The sequence below is a fragment of the Neophocaena asiaeorientalis genome, unplaced genomic scaffold, assembly GCF_003031525.2.
Source record: "Neophocaena asiaeorientalis asiaeorientalis breed wild unplaced genomic scaffold, Neophocaena_asiaeorientalis_V1.1 scaffold546, whole genome shotgun sequence".
Lineage (NCBI taxonomy): Eukaryota > Metazoa > Chordata > Mammalia > Artiodactyla > Phocoenidae > Neophocaena > Neophocaena asiaeorientalis.
Window position 1 is genome coordinate 2,313,523 of NW_020175442.1, and position 23,424 is coordinate 2,336,946.

General features: G+C 38.1%; 1 protein-coding gene across 1 annotated transcript in view; it reads left to right on the forward strand.

Annotated features, from left to right (window-relative positions):
* The window catches only part of LOC112415079 (uricase), a 37,813-nt gene that overhangs the window by 3,418 nt on the left and 10,971 nt on the right, over positions 1-23,424 (forward strand). Inside the window, exons 2-4 of the mRNA XM_024767859.1 lie at positions 8,807-9,025; positions 11,171-11,287; positions 11,386-11,464. Of these exons, the coding sequence (XP_024623627.1) occupies positions 8,807-9,025; positions 11,171-11,287; positions 11,386-11,464 (415 nt within the window). The remainder of the gene's footprint in view (positions 1-8,806; positions 9,026-11,170; positions 11,288-11,385; positions 11,465-23,424) is intronic.

Sequence of the window (23,424 nt, forward strand, 5' to 3'; positions counted from 1 at the left end):
ACAGTAAAGAATATATATATATCCTTTTTTTTAACATCTTTATTGGAGTGTAATTGCTTTACAATGTTGTGTTAGTTTCAGCTCTATGTATACATATAACCCCATATTCCCTCCCTCTTGCGTTTCCCTCCCACCCTCCCTATCCCACCCCTCTATGTGACCACAAAGCACCAAGCTGAACTCCCTGTGCTATGCGGCTGCTTCCCACTAGCTATCTATTTTACAATTGGTAGTGTATATATGTCGATGCCATTCTCTCACTTCGTCCCAGCTTACCCTTCCCCCTCCCTGTGTCCTCAAGTCCATTCTCTACATCTGCATCTTTATTCCTGTCCTGCCCCTAGGTTCATCAGGACCATTTTTTTTTTTCTTTTTAGATTCCATATATATGTGTTAGCATACGGTATTTGTTTTTCTCCTTCTGACTTACTTCATTCTGTATGACAGACTTTAGATCCGTCCACCTCACTACAAATAACTCAATTTTGTTTCGTTTTATGGCTGAGTAATATGCCATTGTATATATGTGCCACATCTTCTTTATCCATTCATCTGTCGATGGACACTTAGGTTGCTTCCATGTCCTGGCTACTGTAAGTAGTGCTGCAGTGAACATTGTGGTACATGTCTCTTTTTGAATTATGGTTTTCTCAGCGTACAACATGGACCTACTGTATAGCACAGGGAACTCTACTCAATATTTTGTACTAACCTACATCGGAAAAGAATCTGAAAAAGAATATATATATTCTGATCCAGATAAAAGTCAATGTTCAACTCAAAAGTAGCTGAATACATATATTCTTTTTCAGATTATTTTCCCATGTAGGTTATATTACAAAATATTGAGTAGAGTTCCTGTGCTATACAACAGGTCCTTGTTGTTTATCTATTTTATATACAGTAGTGTATATATGTTACTCCCAAATTCCTAATTTATCCCTCTCCCCAACCTTTCTGCTTTGGTAACCATAAGTTTGTTTTCTATGTCTTTGAATCTGTTTCTGTTTTGTAAATAAGTTCATTTCTAGTACATTTTATGTCTCTTTCATATATTCTGTCTCATGTGTGTCTGCATTAATCCCTGACTCTTTATTTGGATCAATCTCCCAGTTCTCTAATTCTCTCTTTGGCAAGATTAATTTGTTACTTTACCTCTTACAAATAACTAGTTCTTTCTTCAGTTGTGTTCAATCTGTTTCTTAATCCACTTATTAGTGCATTTCTAGAAGTTCTGTTGGGTTATTTTTCAAATTTTCTTTGTCTTTTTTATAGTGCCTTATTTCTTGCTCCAGAGAAGCTATTCAATCTTCTCTTTCATTTCTGCAAAAATATTAAATATATGACTTTTATTTTGTGTCTGATAATTCCAATCTTTGCTGGTCAGACTTTGCTACCTGTTATTTCTATGACTCTCTCTCATGATACTTTGCTACCATGTGTACCTTTGATTTTTGATTATGAGTTCATGTTCCTTAAAGCTTTATGTGTGAGAATTTGAGGTTGAGATAAAGTTGGGTTTCTCCAGACCCTGGTCTGTGCTGGCTTCATCAAAGTGCAGTCATCCTATGAGGACTCCTGGGAGTTAGACTGTTGGTTTTATTTATTTATCCTCAATAACTTTTTGAGGTATGGTGTACATACCATAAAATTTTCATATTTAAGTTCAACTTTATTTTTGTTCAAACTGTTAAAAGACTGTTAATATACAGAGTAAAATCTAGAATGTGACAGAAAGTTGAATGCTTGTTGCATCATTATTTTGATGAAATGGGATGAGACAAACAAAATGACTCAGGCATTTGTAAAATAAAGAGTTGTTCATGAAAAATGTGGTTAAAGGGAAATATAAGTAGAATAAGTGGAAGAGGACCAGACAGTTTTATTTGGTTAATTCCTACTCATCACTTAGGGGGCTTTGTGGATACCAGTTCCTCCTGGAAGCCATCCCCCATCTCTCTCAATCCAGCTTAGGTGTCCCTTACAATATAGTCCCAAACCCACTGTATTTTTTCAATTAGAGTAGTTATCACAATGTGTTCTAAATACTTGGTTTCTTTTCTGAAGTTCCTCTAGAAAGCAGAGGTCAGCAAACTCCTGTGGGTCAAATCTGGCCCACTGTCTGTTCCTGTAAATAAAGTTTTATTGGAATACAGTCACACTCATTCATTTATGTACTATGTATAGCTACTTTATGCCATAATGGCAGAGCTAAGTAGTTGCAACAGAGATCATACAGCCTGTAAAACCTAAAATACTCTTTGATTCTTTACCAGAAAAGTTTATTCTACTCTAAAGTTTGTTCTAATCTCTATCAGGGCAGAATAGTGACGGCCTTGTTTGCTGTTTATCTCCAGCACTTACCACAGTGCTTGTCACTAGAAGGAATTAAATAAATAGAGATGAATGTATGGATTGAATGAAAAAGGTTTCAGAGACTTCAGTTTTGGGGTTATGCAGATTTTAGAATGAAGTAAACCTAATCAGAGAAACAAATAAATGTGGGTATGTAGGTAAAATCCCATTATAAAGAACTTCACTATAATGTTATATCAGGGAGATTGAGTATCATAAAAATAATCAGGCAAACCTGGGTTCCACGCCTGGTCCTACCTCTCATTAGCCATGTGGTTTTGACCAAACTGTTTAACCTCATGAGTGTCAGCTTCCTTTTCTAAAGGTGGGATTCATGAGCTGCACCTTGACAAAATGCTATCAGGATTCGGTGAGATGCTGTGTACATAGCCTCCAGCACGTAACTGGTGCTCATTAAATGTTGGTTCCTTCTTACCTTGTTTCTTTTCTATCATGATGCAGTTACTTCTTTGTCTTGCAGATGGACTGAAAACAGTCCTTTAGTGATACGGTTCTACTGACTACAAAGAAATCTCCATTACTCGTGTTTTCAATGATCCTGATCCAGAAAAAAGTCAATGTTCAACTCAAAAGTGGTGCCACGTTGTTGAAGGCACGAAGCTGAATTTTAATCCTGCCCCAGAGGGGAAGCACCCTTCTTTCCTTCCCCTATTTCACAGTTTAAACAAACCTGCAATAAACACAGAATTCATCTGAGCTTAGAATTTATCCGTAATTTAGAAAAATGACTGAAGTGCTAGAAAAACCAATGGTTTGAGCAGGGGGCATCTCCCAGTTTTGGGTAAGTTCTGCCTAGTATAGTGTAGGTAGAATAACACTGTTCGGTCTCAGTAGGGCCCTTTACACTATACCAGTCTGCCTGTCAGCTGTGTGACTTTGGGAAGCTCACTTAACATCACTGATCTAGTTTATATTAAAATAAGCGTCCTTCCCACCATATCACAGGGTTTTGTGAGGAATAGATAAGATAATATAGGTCTTTACTGGATAGAAAATTTTTAAATGGTATAGAAATGCAAGTTTCTGCAATAGCCTGCCCACTTCCCTCCTTCTGGGAGGGATCAGAATGCTTCCTTTCTCTCCCTAATGAGTGTAGGGACTCTGACGTAGTGAGAAAGAGCGTCACTTTGGGGCAAATGGTCGAGGTACTCCTCCTCCCTCTGTCACCCAGGAACTGTGTGACCTTGGCAAGTCACCTAACCCTAGTGTCTCCCTTTGTAAAACTTGGTTAAGGATATCTGCTTCACAGGGTTCTTGTAAAGGGTTAGAGGAACTCATATATAGAAATTTCCCATCAAACCCTCACTAAATTGTTGCTACTATTATTTTTATTTTCAAGTCTTATACATTAGGAAAGAGAAATCTTTCAATGTATGCATTTCAGTAGAATTTCCTTCCAACTGCATGTTTGGAGGTCTCCATCAATTCTTCGTTGTGAGGTTTTCTGCTCCTACTCCTAGAGGCTCCTGAGGCCTTGTTCCAGTTCCCTGCCCTAAGGCTCTTCGTACTGTGGAGAGGCTGGCAAGAAGAAAATTAGCACTTCCCTTGACATTTAGTGATGAGTCTCTCATCCTTTGTAATAGGCAGAAGTATGAAAATAACGGAGTACCTGTAGATGGAGTCTTCATTAGGTGACAGATCGCCCTTTCTGCAATAATTATGCATATGAGTCGTTATATTGTGCTTGAAACATCTGCTTGACAAATCCCTTTGGAGCCACACTTTGAACAAGACTCAAGGCATATCCCCCCTTGATAGTAAAAATAAGCCACTCTACAGCCTAAAGCAACATGACATTTGCTAGCAGATATCAATATTTTTCCATCTGAGATTTAGTTGATCCCAAGCAGCCAAAAAATACCAGATGCCTCTAAGATTATTATTCATCATTATTGTTCTTCTCTTTATGTATTATTAAGATCCAACAAAGTGATATTAAGATGGTTCATATGAGTGCCCCCTTTTCTCATATTAGTTCAGCGTTTTTCTCAGAAGTCTTCTTGTTCACAAATGTCCAAGAAAATAGCCGGGCAAAGGAAAAATCTAGGTGGAAAATTGAAAGGACTTCTCTAGCACATTCCAAAGATAGAGAGGGAGGCATGTCTCCATGCATAGTTCTTCCATCTATCACTGCACACTGCAACTGAATTGATGTTTAAATATGTGTGATGGGTCCAAAATAGCTAGCACTTCTGTATTTCCCTCTGTTATGGAGGGTAGAGATATGCTTACAAAAGCTCTTCTAATACTTGAGAGAAAATGCTAGTCATTTTAAAATTAAAATTTATAAAAGTTTTCCCTTATCTTTCCTAATATTTTTTCCACCTCAAATCCATCCACTGGGCCTTATAGAGCTTAACAGACTCCAGGCTAAGAACTCCTAGACCTGTAGTGACAACCTACATCACTTTCAATATGATGTGGAAATAAGAGAACACTCAGTATCTAAGTGAAAATGCGTAAGATTCATTTAAAATCTCTGAGAGTTCTCTCCCACATTACTTGCAGGCAATCGATGATTCTCTATCCCTTTATATTTCAAGACATGTCTAAGAAAAGGGAATTTTTCTTGTGTAGAGCCAAGTATAGATTTACTCCTACTGACATTTACAAGTCCAGAGTATTACTCTAGGAAATTGTTTCCTTTTATGACTTTGTTCCCTCAAGCCACACAAGCCTGAGGAAAGACAACCAAAGTATGAAGGCAGAAGTAGGCCATATCATAGCAGCAGTCTTTGATTTTAGCCACCCTAGCTCTGGATTGGTGTACAGTCTGACTATTGCTCTCTAACAGTAACTGGAAGGACCCTTTGATGGAAAATATGACATATAATTATTATTTATCAATGATAATCATAGCTACATTTATTGAACATTTCTTATTTGCCAGGCACTTTTCTAAGTGCTTTATGTTTTTATGTCCTGTAATCCTCACAGCAATCCTGCTAGATGGGCACTACTATTATTAATTTTATAAATGAAGAAATTTGCCGCCATTCACAGAGCTAATAGATGGTGGAACAGAGACTCACACTTGGCTTGTCTGACTCCATCCTCTCAGCTACCCGCCCACCCTCCAGATGAGAGCAACCTTGGGATTTTACTGTACGGTCATCTTGGACATGGATCCCTGCCCTACACTGTGTGTTATACACAATAGGATTCTGGCACCTACTTCCGGTTTCTTAGACTGCAGAACTGGGGAGGTCTTATTGATGAGAACAGCCTCAGTCTGGCCTGGGCCATTATCTGTTGTGTCAGGTCCTGCTGAGGGACTCTTGGGTGTCCCACACCGTTCTTGTTCCACGCTGCTGTGGCCTCTCCCATTGCATAGCACAGGCTCCGGACGCACAGGCTCAGCGGCCATGGCTCACGGGCCCAGCCACTCTGCGGCATGTGGGATCTTCCCGGACTGGGGCACGAACCCGTGTCCCCTGCATCGGCAGGCGGACTCTCAACCACTGCGCCACCAGGGAAGCCCTGTCCTCTTTATTCTGACTCTTTTCTCAGTACACATGATTACTCAGCCTTTGCCAGAGCGTCACAGTCCAGGCGGGAGCTTGCTAAAGAGTGCTGACCTCTCCCACGTGTGTCATGCATGAACCCCAGGATAGCTGCACGGTGCTAGAATGCTCTGTCTTATTAGCAATGTGAACACTTTGTGCTGTGTCACTAACTTTGTCTACCTGCAATTCTGCCCTTCCTGGCCCTTTATTCTCCAGCCAGCTGTGCCTGTGATCTCCAGGCTGTGGTGACCAGAGGGCAGAAGTTGCTTTCCTCACTTTCCCAGGAAGAGGAACTTCCTGATTGGGGTCTGAGCCGAAGCAGCTTTTCCTGTATTGCAATCTTTGGGGGATTTTCATGAACTATTCCATGTGACTACACAAGAGGTGCAGGTGTTGGGGCAGCATTCGGTCATCCATGATACATTTATTAAGCACCAATTGTGTTCCAAGCATTCTGCTGAGCACTGGGGTTGCCATGGCGACCAAGATAGAAATTGTTTCTGCTTTCATAGTTTACTATTTTTGAACAAATCAGACCCATGAAGAGGCTATTGTAATGTGATTTCATAAAGACTCTGATAAGGCAATAACAGAACATTCTGAGAGCACATAGAAGGGCCACCTACTCCAGACTTGAAGGGCTGGGGCAAATTACCTAGTGGAAGTGACATCCGAGACTTAAAAAAGTTGAGTCAGAAGAAGTTAGGCAGGTAAAGAGATTGGTATAGTTGGGTAGCAAGGAGGAGAAAGAATGTTCAAGAAAGAGGTAATAGCAAATTCAAAGGCCTATAGGCAAAGAACACATGCAGGGCCTGGGTGACAACAATTAGCTCAGGATAGCTGAAGTGGAGTTTGAAATAGGGTGTGGCAAGATATGAAGCTGAACTGATGAGCAGGGGTTGGGAAATGAAGGGTAGCTATCATTTAATCTTACTCTGTATCTCATGGGTACCACTTGCTTTCAACAGACTAAATACTTGGGTATTTAGTAGCAGGGGATGGGACTGAGGAGTAACATTTGTTAAGTCCTGCTGTGTGCCGAGGATGATGGAAGGTCTCAGAGACCTTTGGTCTGGAACCTCAGCCCATACCATCCAGGGACCCCAAGCCAGCCAAGTGCCTACCTGGCCCGGGTAGAATCCCTTGCGGTTCGAGACATGTCAGAGTCTTCCTTCTGCTGTTTCCAACAGTGCTCCCCACTCTAAAAACTAGTGCCCTTAATCAAGTTCCCCTCTGTTATCTCTTCTGCTGCTACATCCACAGCCAGGCCTGACATGGCCACTCTTACTGGGGTTGACCTCACTGTACCACCAGGTACCAGGGACTGAGCCAGCCCTTTCACATTCACCAGCAATTCTAACTTGTAGGGGCAGTTATCTCCATTTGTACAAAGCGGGAAACTGAGGCTCAGGGACATCAAATTATTTGTCACAAGCCACAAAGCTGTAAGTGGTAAGGCAGAATTTGGAGCTGGTCTGATTTCAAAGCCACTACAATCACACAGCCGTGCCTCTTTCCCTGTCAGCATTGTAGTTCTTATTAGGATCCTTTAAGTCTGCTCTTTAGGTTTTCTTATTGATACTTTTCTGGAAGATGAGTCCCCCAAAAATTGGGTCAGATGCATCCAAGGGGCCTCTCCAAGAGTTGTCCCTTACATGTGTCCCTCGTACAGAGGAAGCACTGAATTCAGACACCACAGACCTTCAGGGTATGTTCAATAACGAACAGCAGCATGCCCTACCAGGCTCTATCCCCAAGATTTAAGACAACCTTCACTACCCCACTTTGATTAAGAATACGACAATAATTTCTGATGTTGGCTAGCATTTTTAAATTCCTCCCAAGGGATTTGGTGATTTTTTTTTTATGCGGGTAGATATTTAGGCAGCCCTTGGCCTATCTGAGCATATCGCCTACGTGGGATTCGCAGACGAGGTTTCTTCTTTGCGACCCTCACCAGATTCTCACTGCATGTTGTTTTTGGTTTACTTTTATTTTGGTCACCTTTTCTCATTACCATTTTAATGTTAATTTTCATGCTAAATAAAATAGGTTTTCCTGTCCCTCGGCTCCCTCCTGCCTCTTCTCTCAAACACCAATAAAGCCCAGGGACAAGTCTTAATAGAGTCTAACAGTGGAGATGGACGTATTCACTAGGGAGGGCTCCAGCTTCAGACAGGGATACTAATGAATCAGTCACAGGCTTTTATTAAGTGTTTCTTCGCTAAAAGCGTAGCTTTCCTTGCAGCCATTTGGCTCTGGCTCTGTACTGCTGAAGGTAGTCTAGACCCTGTCACTAATTACTCTTCTTCCTGGCAGCAAGTAGAAGAAGCAATTTTCAAATCGTTTTTATTGCTCACAGGGCAGTTTCTCCAGAATACTACTCTCTATAAAAAAGGGGATATAATTATTTCCAGTTAACATAGTCAAAAGATTTTATAGAGGAAGGCAGTTTATGTAGTAGTTAGAAGTACACAATTTGAAGTCAACAGACCTGAGGGTGAATTCTTGGCTCTCTCCTTTACTAACTGGTGTAAGTCACTTAAATTCTTTGAACCTCAGTTTCTCCCTCTGCAAAATGGGAATAATATTAGTTCATAGGGCTGATATAAGGATTAAGTTAGTAGAGATTAAATAAGAGTAAATAGTTTGGCTCAGGAGGTATGGTTATTATTGTTGTAACTTATTATTAAGAAAGCCATCTACCTGTCCCTCTTCAGGCCAATCTGATATATTTTCATCTTTTCCTTGTGATTCTCTTTTCTCCATACAAATTCTCATTCTCCTTCAAAGGTAGGGCATGATCTTTCTTTCAGGAATACTCTGACTCTTACCTTTCATATAAAATTAGGGTTCAAAGAAATTGCAGTTGACTTCTTGTTTTCATTTAGCCTTCTTCATTAAGATGACTGTTTTCATTGCAGAATGATGAGATGGAGCTTGTCCGAACTGGCTATGGGAAGGATATGGTAAAAGTTCTCCATATTCAGCGAGATGGAAAATATCACAGCATTAAAGAAGTGTCAGCTTCAGTGCAACTTACTCTGAGCTCCAAAAAAGATTACCTGCATGGAGACAATTCAGACCTCATCCCTACAGACACCATCAAGAACACAGTTCACGTCCTCGCAAAGTTCAAAGGTGTATGTGTCATTCTACTTCTTAGCTACTGCCCATCTGGATGCAGAAATCACCGTACTATGTTATGAGGATACTACTTGCTTATTTCAAGTTCCCTGTACTTTTTAACCCTATTTTTTACATTTAAACCATTGAAAAAAATTCCTTTTCTAATTCTAAAAGTCTCAGCTTTACAGAAAATCTTGCTTTTTTTTTTTTAAACTCACCTCTTTATTCTCTTTTCTTTTCTTCTTTTTTCCCCATTTGTTCTCTTTTCTTGTTTCTCAACTCACTACAACATCTTTTTGGCAGAGAATCCTACTTGACAAATTTACATGTTATCTCTTAATTAGGATCATTGGCAAATCAAGGCCCTGAGAAAATTTCCTAATAGAATTTTACACGTTTTTGTTATGCAATTATTTGAGTCCTATTATTTTTTTCTTTTAGAATGGTTTGCATTTATAGAAGAAAGTACCATTTCTCTTCTTGGTATTACTCTAGAAGAAAATCAAGTATAAGATACATTTCGAGATCTGTCCAACTTTTAATACCTTCCTGATTTTCCCAACTCCGTGACCATTTAGCATCCACATTTGATGGTAGTTGTACTTTTCAGAAGGGTCTTGGAACGGATAGACTCTAATCTCTTAGCACTTTTACCTCAGGTTTCTCTAAGTGTGAGTGAAACTGTGCTGGACGACCAGCAGATTTCTGGGCAATTCAAGATCATTTTTTTATTTGCTAAGAAGTCTAGAAAGGCAAGAAATGTAGACTGGAAAGCTTCTTTCTCATGCTTTTGCATGAAATTCACACCCATAATACACAAAATGAGCAAACTAATTTTTTTTTTTAGAAATTTATTTATTTATGGCTGCATTGCGTCTTCGTTGCTGCATGCAGCTTTCTCTAGTTGCGGCGAGTGGGGTCTACTCTTCGTTGCGGTGCGCAGGCTTCTCATTGTGGTGGCTTCTCTTGTTGCGGAGCATGAGCTCTAGGCACGCGGGCTTCAGTAGTTGTGGCTCACGGGCTCTAGAGCGCAGGCTCAGTAGTTGTGGCACACAGGCTTAGTTGCTCTGCAGCATGTGGGATCTTCCCAGGCCAGGGCTTGAACCCGTTTCCCCTAAATTGGCAGGCGGATTCTTAACAACTGTGCCACCAGGGAAGCCCGAACAAACTAATTGAAATATTATTTCTGCAAGGTCTGTCTACACCCTGAACCTTTCTCTTGCTAATCAGAATGGCCCAGCAAGTATGGGCAAGGCTATGGAAAAAGGCATTGCTTTCTTTAAAAATGAATTGAAAATAAGCTCTGTACTGTGTTAGAGAAGAGGGTCTCTATATAACACAAATTCTTATATTTCCTGTACTATGTGAGAAGTTCAGAAAACTGAAAGAATGGACCTGGATGTTAAAAACAATTTAAATGTATTCATTGTAGATAGAGTGACTGCATAATTTCTCATCCAAACCAGGATACTTTTCAGAGTGAAATAGGATGCTAATAATAATTATTCTGAGACAACAGGTATAAAACAAAACTATCCTTGGGAAACCTATACAGTCTACCTTAATTATAGGCAAAGCCATAAATAATCTGTAGACTGTACTAGGACCATAAAACATTGCCTAGAGATTAACCTGAAGAATTTGGATGGAAGTAGGGAGCTGCTTTATGGGGGTGGAGAGCTGGGGATGGTCAATAGAAGGCCTGTTTGCAAGGCAAGGAAGTTGAAGTGACCCTTCATTAACATTTTTCTTTGGGAAACTGGGAGGTCTGTTTCCCAGCCTCATGAAGAGAGCAGAGTGTTTTGAAGTATCCTGCAGTACTTTAGCTGGCATGGGTGATGATTGAGCTCACCGTGAGGAGAATCTGGACGTTAAGTTCCTTTCTGCTCGTCCACTGATGGATAGACACATCCTCTCCTGCACACAGTTTTCTTTTAAAAACAGGATAGTCTCACCTGGTGATGGTGATCCATTAACTACACTTAGGAGCCCTTGTGAAAAATTGGGATTAGGACCAATTCATCTCTAATTCTTTCTAATTCTTTGTTTCTCTGATTCTAAAAAACACTTTATCAGGAAAAAGAGTCCCATGGATATTTAAAAATGATTTTTAAGTAGGACAAGTATTTCTGATCATTCACATTTATTTCTTTTTGCAGATCAAAAGCATAGAAACTTTTGCTGTGAATATCTGTGAGCATTTCCTTTCTTCTTTTAACCATGTTATTCGAGTTCAAGTCTATGTGGAAGAAGTCCCTTGGAAGCGTTTTGAAAAGGTTACCTCACTTATTCGTGCTCTCAGTTTAATTAAAGAAATTGGCTTTATGACATATGTTGAAATTTTACTGGAAATATTTTTTTTTCTAATTTTCAGAATGGAGTTAAGCATGTCCATGCATTTATTCATACTCCCACTGGAACGCACTTCTGTGAGGTTGAACAGTTGAGGAGTGGTGAGAAAATGTTTTTCATGTTTTGATTCTGCAATAGCAATTTCAGGGTTTTTTTTTTCTTTTCTTCTAAACAACTCTGTTTATTAACACCCAGGAAAACTGTAGAGAATTTTGAAGTCTTTTAAATCTGAGATGGGAATGAACAGTGTGACCTTGGATTACATTAAAGAACTATCTGCTTTTTATCTTAAAAATATAAAAATGAAATAATACCCTTTGCAACAAATCTGTGGGTTGAGTGGGGTAGATCATTTTTATTGCATGATTTTGAAGTGAGGGAAAAAAGGGCACAGGCTGACAAAAGCTCAAATCTCTGAATTTTCTGACCAGTAATTTTTGTACCATACCATGCTTTGATTATTATAACCTTTATAGGAAATACCTAGAAAATAACAATCACATTTCCTTGAAATTTTGTCATAATAATAAAACCACTGATATTATTATAGTTACCATAAAATAAACCTCATTTAAAAATAGCAGTGACAAAAAGAATAAAATATCTAGGAATAAACCTACCTAAGGATACGAAAGACCTGTATGCAGAAAATTATAAGACACTGATGAAAGAAATTAAAGATGATACAAATAGATGGAGAGATATACCATGTTCTTGGATGGGAAGAATCAACATTGTGAAAATGACTCTACTACCCAAAGCAATCTACAGATTCAATGCAATCCCTATCAAACTACCACTGGCAACAGTGACAATTATATAATTCTTTCTATTTACCAAGAAATCTAAAAATTAACTGTGGAACATAATTACAATATAGACCTTATTAGTACTGATTATTGAACTTAGCAAGTGTGTCTTCCACTGATTCGTTGAGGTTGTCAGAGCAGAGTTCAATAATTGACTAAGACTTAGACTAGAAGACCTCTAAGAACCATAGAACCACCATAGTAGAAGTGTCTCTATCCTAATAAAAAATAAACTTTAATGATCATTATAACTTGAGAGTGTGGACTCTGAAATTTTTTCTTTTCTATTTTCCTTTTCTCTTTTTTCTTCTCCTTTCCTTCCCTTTCCTGCTTGTTTCTTTCATTTTATTTCTTTTCCTTTCTGTATCTCTCTTTCTTTCTTCTCTAGCTCTTTTAGTAAGAATTTGAGGTGACATCTCATAAATGTCAGAAATTTTAAAAGGTTAATAAAATATAAGTTCTTCTCATTCTAAGTTCTATTGGATAATGCCTTCCCTTAGGAAGTCCTAGTGTTTTAGCTATCATTTAATATTTGTCCCTATCTGTATTAAATTCTAGACACAGCCAGGGCCTTTTCAGTGTTTGATTAACAGTTATGAAATTATTATTATATAAAGAAGACTGAATAACTAGTTGTTAAGTTGAAAAGATAATGATTTTTTTAATCCTCCAAATATGTAGTCATGTGATATATTAACTTGTTTACTGAGCTGTTTGTTAGTTAAAATGTAACTTCCTTTCTTTCCTTCCTTCTTTCTTGCTTTATGTATGTGACTTTGGAGGAGAGAGTTTCCTGATTCCCCAGGCCAGTGTTTTCCTACCCAAATCACAGTGAATACCCCTGTAAAATTATAAACTTTAAACTGGCACTTCCCAGCAGAAATATAATGCAAGCCACATATCTAATTTTAAAATTTCCTAGTAGTCACATTAGAAAAGTAGAAACAAATTAATGTTAACAATACTTTTTATTTAACCTAATATATCCCAAATGCCACTTACATATGTAATAAATATAAAAAGTATTAATGAAATATTTAATATTTGAATTTCTGTGTTTATTTTATATTTACAGGACGTCTCATTTCCCATTTACCATATTCCAAGGGTTTCATAGCCACATGTGGCTAGTGGCTGCCATATTGGTTAGCTTTAAACCATTTTGAGTGATTTTTGCAATACTTAACATGTTTCTCATTCCACTTTTAATTATGTAAAACAATAGCAGGGGCTAGAATTAGATTTCAGGAGAACTAACTAAAAAGATAAGAGCCTGTATAAAATATATTTATGTCATTGATTGAAATACTATTCATTCAATAATGATTTTGAGGACTTGTTAGGTATACTAGTGGTGGTAGATTAAGACGTGAATAAGACATTCTCTGACCCTCGTGAGTTCACAGTAGATGAATAGTAGGAGATAGACTTGTAAATAGATTTATTGCAATATGAGGGGCTAAAGACCACTATGAAGGAATTAAAGGTATGCTATGGGAGTAAAGAGGTGCAGAAAACTAACTCTTCCTAGGGCAGTCTGGAAGGCTTGATGGGGGAGGAGGAAATATTCCAACTGACTTTTGAAAAATGATTCAGAATGTGCTGGACATAGAAAGGGGAAAGGAAATTACAGGCAGAAGAAACAGAATGTACATGGGTAGGAGTCATAAAGAGTGGAAGAGGGAAACAAATATTTTGAGCATCTGCCTTATGTAGATCACCATACTAGGCAAATGATTTTAGTGTTGAAAGGGCAAAGAATTTGAGCAACGGTTGAAGGGTTCAATTTTTAGAATGTAAGGAGCAGAGATGAGGATGAAGAGCTTGGTTTGGGCCTAATGTGCCATACTAGCAAGATTGGCCTAACTAGGGAATTCCTGGCGGTCCAGTGGTTAGGACTCTGCACTTTCACTGTTGAGGGCCCGGGTTTGATCTCTGGTCAGGGGACTAAGATCTTGCAAGCCGTGCAGCATGGCCAAAAAAAAAAAAAAAAAAAAAATTGGTGTAACTAGGAGGCAGTTTTTGCATGGTAGTTAAGTCCATACGTCTTGTCAGACTAGACTTTTCATTTTGTTTTTTTTTTCCTGCTTTGCTATTTTTATTAACAGATTTTTTAAACCTTTTTTTAAATTGAAATATAGTTAATTTACAATGTTGTATTAGTTTCAGGTGTACAGTAAAGTGATTCAGTTATACACACACACACACATACATACTTGTATATGTATATATATATATTCTTTTTCAGATTCTTTTCCACTAGAGATTATTACAAGATACTGAATATAGTTCCATGTACTACACAGTAGGTCCTTGTTGTTTATTTATTTTATATATAGTGGTGTGTATATGTTAATCCCAAATTCCCAATTTATCTCCCCCGCAACTCCTTCTATCCCCTTTGGTAACCATAAGTTTGTTTTCTATTTCTGTGGGTCTATTTCTATTTTGTAAATAAGTCCATTTGTATCATTTTTTTTTAGATTCCACATGTAAGTGATATCATATGATATTTGTCTTTATCTGATTTACTTCACTTAATATGATAATCTCTAGGTCCATCCATATTGCTGCAGATGTCATTATTTCACACTTTTTTATGGCTGAGTAATATTCTTTATACATTCATCTGTTGATGGACATTTAAGTTGCTTCCATGTCTTGGCTACTGTAAACAGTGTGGCTGTGAACATTGGGATGCATGTATCTTTTCAAATCAGAATTTTCTCTGGATACATGCCCGGGAGTGGGATTGCAGAATCATATGATTAACTCTATTTTTAGTATTTTTAGTTTTTTAAGGAACCTCCATACTGTTCTCCATAGTGGCTGCACTAAATTACATTCCCACCAACAGTGCAGGAAGGTTCCTTTTTCTCCACACCCTCTCCAGCTTTTAGTATTAAAGTACAGTAAAGTGATTCAGTTATACACACACACACACATACATACTTGTATATGTATATATATATATTCTTTTTCAGATTCTTTTCCACTAGAGATTATTACAAGATACTGAATATAGTTCCATGTACTACACAGTAGGTCCTTGTTGTTTATTTATTTTATATATAGTGGTGTGTATATGTTAATCCCAAATTCCCAATTTATCTCCCCCGCAACTCCTTCTATCCCCTTTGGTAACCATAAGTTTGTTTTCTATTTCTGTGGGTCTATTTCTATTTTGTAAATAAGTCCATTTGTATCATTTTTTTTTAGATTCCACATGTAAGTGATATCATATGATATTTGTCTTTATCTGATTTACTTCACTTAATATGATAATCTCTAGGTCCATCCATATTGCTGCAGATGTCATTATTTCACACTTTTTTATGGCTGAGTAATATTCTTTATACATTCATCTGTTGATGGACATTTAAGTTGCTTCCATGTCTTGGCTACTGTAAACAGTGTGGCTGTGAACATTGGGATGCATGTATCTTTTCAAATCAGAATTTTCTCTGGATACATGCCCGGGAGTGGGATTGCAGAATCATATGATTAACTCTATTTTTAGTATTTTTAGTTTTTTAAGGAACCTCCATACTGTTCTCCATAGTGGCTGCACTAAATTACATTCCCACCAACAGTGCAGGAAGGTTCCTTTTTCTCCACACCCTCTCCAGCTTTTAGTATTAATAGACATTTTAATAATGGCCATTCTGACCTGTGAGAGTGATACCTCATTGTAGTTTTGATTTGCATTTCTCTAATAATTAGCAATATTGAGCATCTGTTCAAGTGCCTGTTGGCCATTTGTATGTCTTCTCTGGAGAAATGTCTATTAGGTCTTCTGCCCATTTTTTTCATTGGGTTCTTTGTTTTTTTGATATTAAGCTGTATGAGCTGTTTGTACATTTTGGAAATTAATCCCTCGTCAGTAGCATTGTTTGCAAATATTTTCTCCCAGTCCATAGGTTGTCTATTCATTTTGTTTATGGTTTCTTTTGCTATGCAAAACTTTTAAGTTTAGTTAGGTCCCATTTGTTTATTTCTGGTTTTATTTCTATTACTCTAGGAGATGAATCCATAAAAGTATTTCTGCGATTTATGTCAAACAGTGTTCTGCCAATGTTTTCCTCTAGGAGTTTTATACTATCCAGTCTTACATTTATGTCTTTAATCCATTTTGAGTTTATTTTTGTATATGGTATTAGAGAATGTTCTATGTTCATTCTTTTACATGTAGCTGTCCTCTTTTCCCAGCACCACTTATTGAAGAGACTGTCTTTTCTCCATTGTAAATTCTTGCCTCTTTGTCATAGATTAATTGACCATAAGTGCATGGGTTTATTTCTGGGCTTTCTATCCTGTAACATTGATCTATATGTCTGTTCTTGTGCTAGTACCATACTGTTTTGATTACTGTAGCTTTGTAGTATAGTCTGAAGTCAGGGAGCATGATGTCTCCAGCTCTGTTCTTCTTTCTCAAGATTGCTTTTGCTATTCAGGGTCTTTGTGTTTCCATACGAATTAAAATTTTTTTTGCTCTATTTCTGTGAAAAATGCCATTGGTAATTTGATAGGGATTGTATTGAATCTGTAGATTGCCTTGGGTAGTATGGTCATCTTAACAATATTGATTCTTCCAATCCAAGAACATGGTATATGTTTCCATCTGTTTGTGTCATCTTGAAGTTCTTTCATCAGTGTCTTACAGTTTTTGGAGTACAGGTCTTCTGCCTCCTTAGGTAGGTTTATTTCTAGGTATTTTATTCCTTTTGATGCGATGGTAAATGGGATTGTTCCTTAATTTCTCTTTCCGATCTTTCATTGTTAGTGTATAGAAATGCAACAGATTTCTGTGTATTAATTTTGTATCCAGCAACTTTACCAAACTCATTGATGAGCTTAGTAGTTTTCTGGCAGCATCTTTAGGATGTTCTATGTATAGCATCATGTCATCAGCAAACAGTGACAGTTTTACTTCTTTTCCAATTTGGATTCCTTTCATTTATTTTGCTTCTCTGATTTCTGTGGCTAGGACTTCCAGAACTATGTTGAATAAAAGTGGCTAGAGTGAGCATCCTTGTCTTGTTCCTGATCTTAGAGGAAATGCTTTCAGCTTCTCACCATTGAGTATGATGTTAGCTGTGGGTTTGTCATATATGGCCTTTATTATGTTGAAGTATGTTCTCTCTATGCTCACTTTCTGGAGAGTTTTTATCATAAATGGATGTTGAATTTTATCAAAAGCTTTTTCTGCATCAATTGAGATGACCATATGGTTTTTATTCTTCAATTTGTTAATGTGGTGTATCACACTGATGGATTTGTGGATTTTGAAAAGTCCTTGCATCCCTGGGATAAATCCCACTTGATGTTGTATGAGCCTTTTAATGTACTGTTGGATTCAGTTTGCTAGTATTTTGTTGAAGATTTTGGCATTTATGTTCATCAGTGTTATTGACCTACAATTTTCTTTTTTTGTGGTATCTTTGTCTGGTTTTGGTATCAGTGTGATGGTGGCCTTATGGAACGAATTTGGAAGTGTTCCTTCCTCTGCAATTTTTTGGAATAGTTTCAGAAGGGTAGGTGTTAACTCTTCTCTAAATGTTTCATAGAATTCACCTGTGATGCCATCTGGTCCAGCAATTTTATTCATTGAGAGTTTTTAAATTACTGATTCCATTTCACTACTATTAATTGTCCTGTGCATATTTTCTATTTCTCCCTGGTTCGGTCTTGGGAGATTGTACCTTTCTAAGAATTCGTCCATTTCTTCTAGGTTGTCCAATTTATTGACATATTGTATTTCTGTGGTGTCAGTTGTAACTTCTCCTTCTTCATTTCTGATTTTGATTTGGGCCCTCTATCTTTTTTTCTTCATGAGTCTGGGTAAAGGTTTATCAATTTTGTTTATCTTTTCAAGGAACCAGTTTTAGTTTCATTGATCTTTTCTATTTTTTCTTTTGTCTCTATTTCATTTATTTCTGCTCTGATCTTTATGATTTCTTTCCTTACACTAACTTTGGGTTTTGTTTATTATTCTTTCTCTAGTTGCTTTATGCATAGGATTAGGTTGTTTATTTGAGATTTTTCTTGTTTCCTGAGGTAAGCTTGTATTGCTATAAACGTCCCTCTTAGAACTGCTTTTTCTGTGTCCCATAGGTTTTGGATCATTGTGTTTTCATTTTCACTTGTCTCTAGGTATTTTTTGATTTCCTCTTTGACTTCTTCAGTGATCCATTGGCTGTTTAGCAACATATTGTTTAGCCTCCACGTGTTTGTGTTTTTTTGCAATTTTTTTCTTGTAGTTGATTTCTAGCCTCATAGTGCTGCGGTTGGAAAAGATCTTGATATGGTTTCAATTTTCTTAAATTTACCAAGGCTTGCTTTGTTGCTCAGTGTGTGATCTATCCTGGAGAATGTTCCATCTGCACTTGAAAAGAATGTGTATTCTGCTGCTTTCAGATGGAATGTTCTATAAATATCAAGTAAGGCCAGCTGATCTAATGTATCATTTAAGATCTGTGTTTCCTTATTGATTTTCTATCTGGATGATCTGTCCATTGATGTAATGGAGAGCTAATGTCCCCCACTATTATTATGTTACTGTCAATTTCTCCTTTTATGTCTGTTAACATTTGCCATATATATTAAGGTGCTCCCATGTTGGGTGCATATATATTTACAATTGTTATATCTTCTTTTCGGATTGATCCTTTGATTATTATGGAGTGTCCTTTGTCTCTTGTGACAGTCTTTATTTTAAAGTCTATTTTGTCTGATATAAGTATTGTTACTTCAGCTTTCTTTTGATTTCCATTTGCATGGAATACCTTTTTCTATCCCCTCACTTTCAGTCTGGTGTGTCTCTAGGTCTGAAGTGAGTCTCTTGTAGGCAGCACATATATGGATGCTGCTTTTTTATCCATTAACCAGTCTATGTCTTTTGGTTGACCCATTTAGTCCATTTATGTTTAGGATAATTATCAATATGTATGTTCCTATTGTCATTTTGTTAATGTTTTGGATTTGTTTTGGTAGTTCTTCTTTTTTCCCCTTTCTTCTTTTGTTCCCTTCTCTTGTGATTTGATGACTATCTTTAGTATTATGTTTGGATTTCTTTTTCTTTTTTGTGGGTATTTTTGTTTTGTGTTTACCATGAGGTTTTTGTATAGCAATCTCTCTCTATATAGATACCTTGCATTTGTACTCTGCTCCCTTCATGATTACTATTTTTGATATTATATTTTACATCTAATTGTTCTGTGTATCCCTTAACTGCTTATCATGGATACAAATGAATTGACTACTTTTGTCTTTTAACCTCCCTACTAGCATTGCATGTGGATGATTTCCTAACTTTATTCTATGAATACTGAACTGTTTTTGAATTTGAGCTTCTCTACTTAATAACTTTGTGACTGTGAGCACATTAAATATACTACTTCAGTGTTTGTTTTTTTTATTTCTAACATGAGAATAACAGTGCCTACCTCAGCAATTACCCAGAGAATGAAAGGAGATAAATGTTAATTTAACATTTAGCACAGTACCTGGCACATAAGAAGCACTCCTTGAAAGAAAGCTGTTATTATTATTATTTTGAATGATAATAGAGATCCAGGAAAGGTCTTTATGTGTATGTGTGTACTGTTTAGTAATTCTGACCAAGGTTATGGTAAACTGGCTGGAGAAGCAGGCAGTAGTGAGACATTTGGAGACTTGTTGCAGAGATGAAGAAATGATGGAGTCTGAACTAAGGCAGAAGAGGTAGAGATGAAAAGACTATACAGAGGTTGGGGAGAGACATTATGTGAGGCATTTCTGAAGTATGCTTATAAGTCTGAGTATTTGCGTAAGGATGGAAGGTTAGCGAGAAGGAGGGGTTAAAGTTATCCTAAAGTCAGGGGCTTGTGGGTGTTGACTAAGAATAATACATATAATGAGGAAGTTTCCAGAGGAAGCTGGTAAGTTTGGGAATAAGGGATGGATTTGGAGACCAATCTATTTCCAAATTGGTTGGTGAAGCCATGGGGAAGAAGGAACAATCCAGAAAAACATATAAAGTGAGAAGAGGAAAGATGAGAGGGCCTGGGGAAAAATTCCGCAGTTCAAGTGTTGGACAGTTTAAAGAGTGAGAGAGAAGAATGGTCAGAGGGACAGGCGGAGGCTTGGAGACAGTGGTGCCATGGAAGCAAAGGGAAAATACATTTCAAGAAATGAGGGATAGTTATTGAGATAATAGAATGCATAATAAGTAGGCTTATATGTAGTGGCTTCACACATGAAGTTTACAGCTTTTTGTAAAAGTCAAGTTCAGTGTGTGTGTGTGTGCGTGTGTGTGTGTGCGTGTGTGTGTGTTGGAGGATGCTCCTCTCCAGGAAGTTATTCAGGAATCCAGGTTGATGCAACCAGACAGTTTTGATCCTCACTTTCTGGGATCACCTTCAGAGTAGATTCCACATACCAGACAACGAGGAGAAGAAAAGACCTTCAAGAAAAAAAGGAGGAGGCGAAACTGCTCAAGGCCTGAAGTAGCACAGAGCACATCAAATGAAGAGGACCCAACCACACAGCCACACCTAACTGCAAGGAAGGCCAGGAAATGTAGTCTAGCCGGGGACCCAGGAGGAAGAGGACCTGCTAGTGGTCTCTGCCACAGGAAGGTTAAGAAGTTTGGTTTAAAAGAAGACTGAAGAGAGTGTGCAGTTTGGCAAGTAGGCATCGTTGGTGACCTCCCTCTGCAAGAATATTTAGCAGACCCCTGGAGGTGGAAGTGCAGTGGCCAAATATAGGGCTCAGCTGATCATAGGAAGAAAACAGGCTGCTCTTCACACCCTTGTTCTTTCCAGGAATTACCAGGAGCTATCATCAGCCTGAATTCTAGTCACCTGGCTGCTACGGGGAGGAAACTAATCAACAGAATCAGGCCAAAGCTTTTTCTTTCTGCAGAAAACTTCAGGGTGTTGTGATCACTGTGGCAGTGTTCCCAGAGCTCCAGCTTGACTTGCCTGGAGTCCAGCACCTCCCCCCTTCCATAGCATGTGGGGGCTGGCAGGGGTCAGCAGGGAAAGAGGCATCTGCTGCCTTGGGTGTGTGCGGTATGTGTGCACACGTTCCTGAGTGTGTGTATCTTCCTGTGTTGTCTATTTGAAGATGACATTTGTACTCTGTCCCTCTTTGGAGAGTAGGGGTCTATGCCGTCTTTTTTTTGGTAACAAAGTTTAATTCTTAATTTGCTTATTTTCCAGGAGCTAAAACTGCAGATAGCATGAGGTGATTCAGTGTACAATCACTGTCATGAGAAATGCCCTTGCATAGGCTTAACGAAAGAAAATAATCATCTTACACAAACACACACCCCCCAATTCACACGCTGAAGGCTGTTGTTACAAACCTCTAAGTAGGGCTTTTTGTGGGGGGCTGGCTAGGATAGTGAGAATTCTGCCCCCTCAAACACATGTACTTAATCACCCATTCAGCCTGCAAATTTTCCCAGCAGGATATGTAACTGGGTTTCTCCTGGTGGACTGGATTCATTCTTATTAATTGAACAAACATTTATAGAAAGCCTACTGAATCTGAAGCACCCACTTTAAGCCCTGAGAATTGCTATAAAACTCCCATTACACTATTTTTTCCTAGGGTATCTTTTTAAGCTACATCATTAAGTGTTCTTTTAGCTGTTTCAAAGTCTGCTAGTTCCATGGGAGAATCTGGAAGAGAGAGAGAAATTTTTTCACCAAAGGGATGAGGGCTGGTGTTATTTTTGTGACTTCCCCAGCTCCGAGAGGAGAGCTAGGCTCTGCATGTGCGGTACAGGCTGTTGATGTAGGTGTTATATGGAACCTCGATCTTCCAAACTGTTTCTCTGTGAGTCTCTGTGAACTACAAGCTTAGCCAAGCCTTGAAGTCGCTGGGATGGTTGAGTCACTAATTTAAACTAGTTGAACTAAGCAGAGAATCTCCCCAACACCCGCCCCCCCCAACACACACACAATTAGAATTATAATTCATAATTCTTTAAGCATCAAATTTCTCCCAATCTGACACTAATTATAAAAATCCAACTCAAGCATAACCAAATAGAGGAACGGAAAATAGAGAAGAGGTTTCAAATAAGAGATACAGTCCTGTAGTGGTGAAAAAAGAAATCTATTGACATGGAGACTAGTAGGGGTAGGAGGAAGATTTTAGGAAGGGGATTGATAAAACTAAAGTCCTGGAGGAGAAGAGATTTAAGAGGTGTCAAGCAGGGCAGATGGAAGAAGTGAGATGGGGAAAGTGGGAGACTCAGGACAGAGATGGCCACTGCCAAGAAGGCTGCTTGTGTCATTTTGATATCAAGACTAAGACACTCTTCAGTTATTCCAAAATAAAAGTTCTTGGCAAGCACAAGATTTTTAAAAATCATCTTGATCATCACCTCATTGTACAAAAACCCAGTTAACTTCCTTCCATCTGGGTGACATCATCTCTCCCCATCCAGAATTGCATACAGGGAGCTTTCAACCTGCCTCCATGAGCTAAATGGACTCTCAAAGGCAAATGATATTTAATTGATCTTCACTTTTTCTAGCACTTTACACATTTGAGGTTTTCTACTAGAATGATTTAATATAGTTTTAAAATATCCTCCTTTTAGCTATTTGTGTCCTTTTTGGAGGTGTTAAGTGTGGAAGCAATTACCCCCTTCATGACAGGATTTTTTTTTCTTGGCTCGGTAAAGCTTTGTGCTTTGTGACACCTGATGCGTAGGTAAGGAATCAGGCTTAGTTTCTATTAATTTGCAGTTCCTTAGAGACCTGAAGGGGTAGGATGTATGCTTCTCTGAGAGATAAACCACAATCTGTTAAGTGTGTAGGAGGACACTGAAAGTTAGAAAAGATTATGTTCTAGCAAAGTAAAATGTGAAAATCTTCCTTTTGCGTTACTCCATAACCATGGCAGAAAGGCAAAAAAGAGCTGATTAAGTGGTTTCATAGGAAGTAACCTAGAAAAGGACAGTCTTTTGGGTTGAATTACTTCTTGTTAGTCTAAACTGGAATCTTTTTAAGAGTGTGTGAAGCATCGTATTTTTAGTTGATGGGCCCATGAATTTGAAAGGCTCAGGTTCCTACCAGTGTTCAGAAAGCTGGGGCACCGCCAACAGAGAAGATAAAATAAGCTCCCAGATTTCATCCAGGGTGTCTGATGCGTGCCAAGAAAATGTATTTTTCAAATTCAAAGAGAATAGGTTTTTGTCGTTGTTCATAGAATGATGAGCACACCAGAGTAGATGTTTTGCGTTCTGCCTAAAC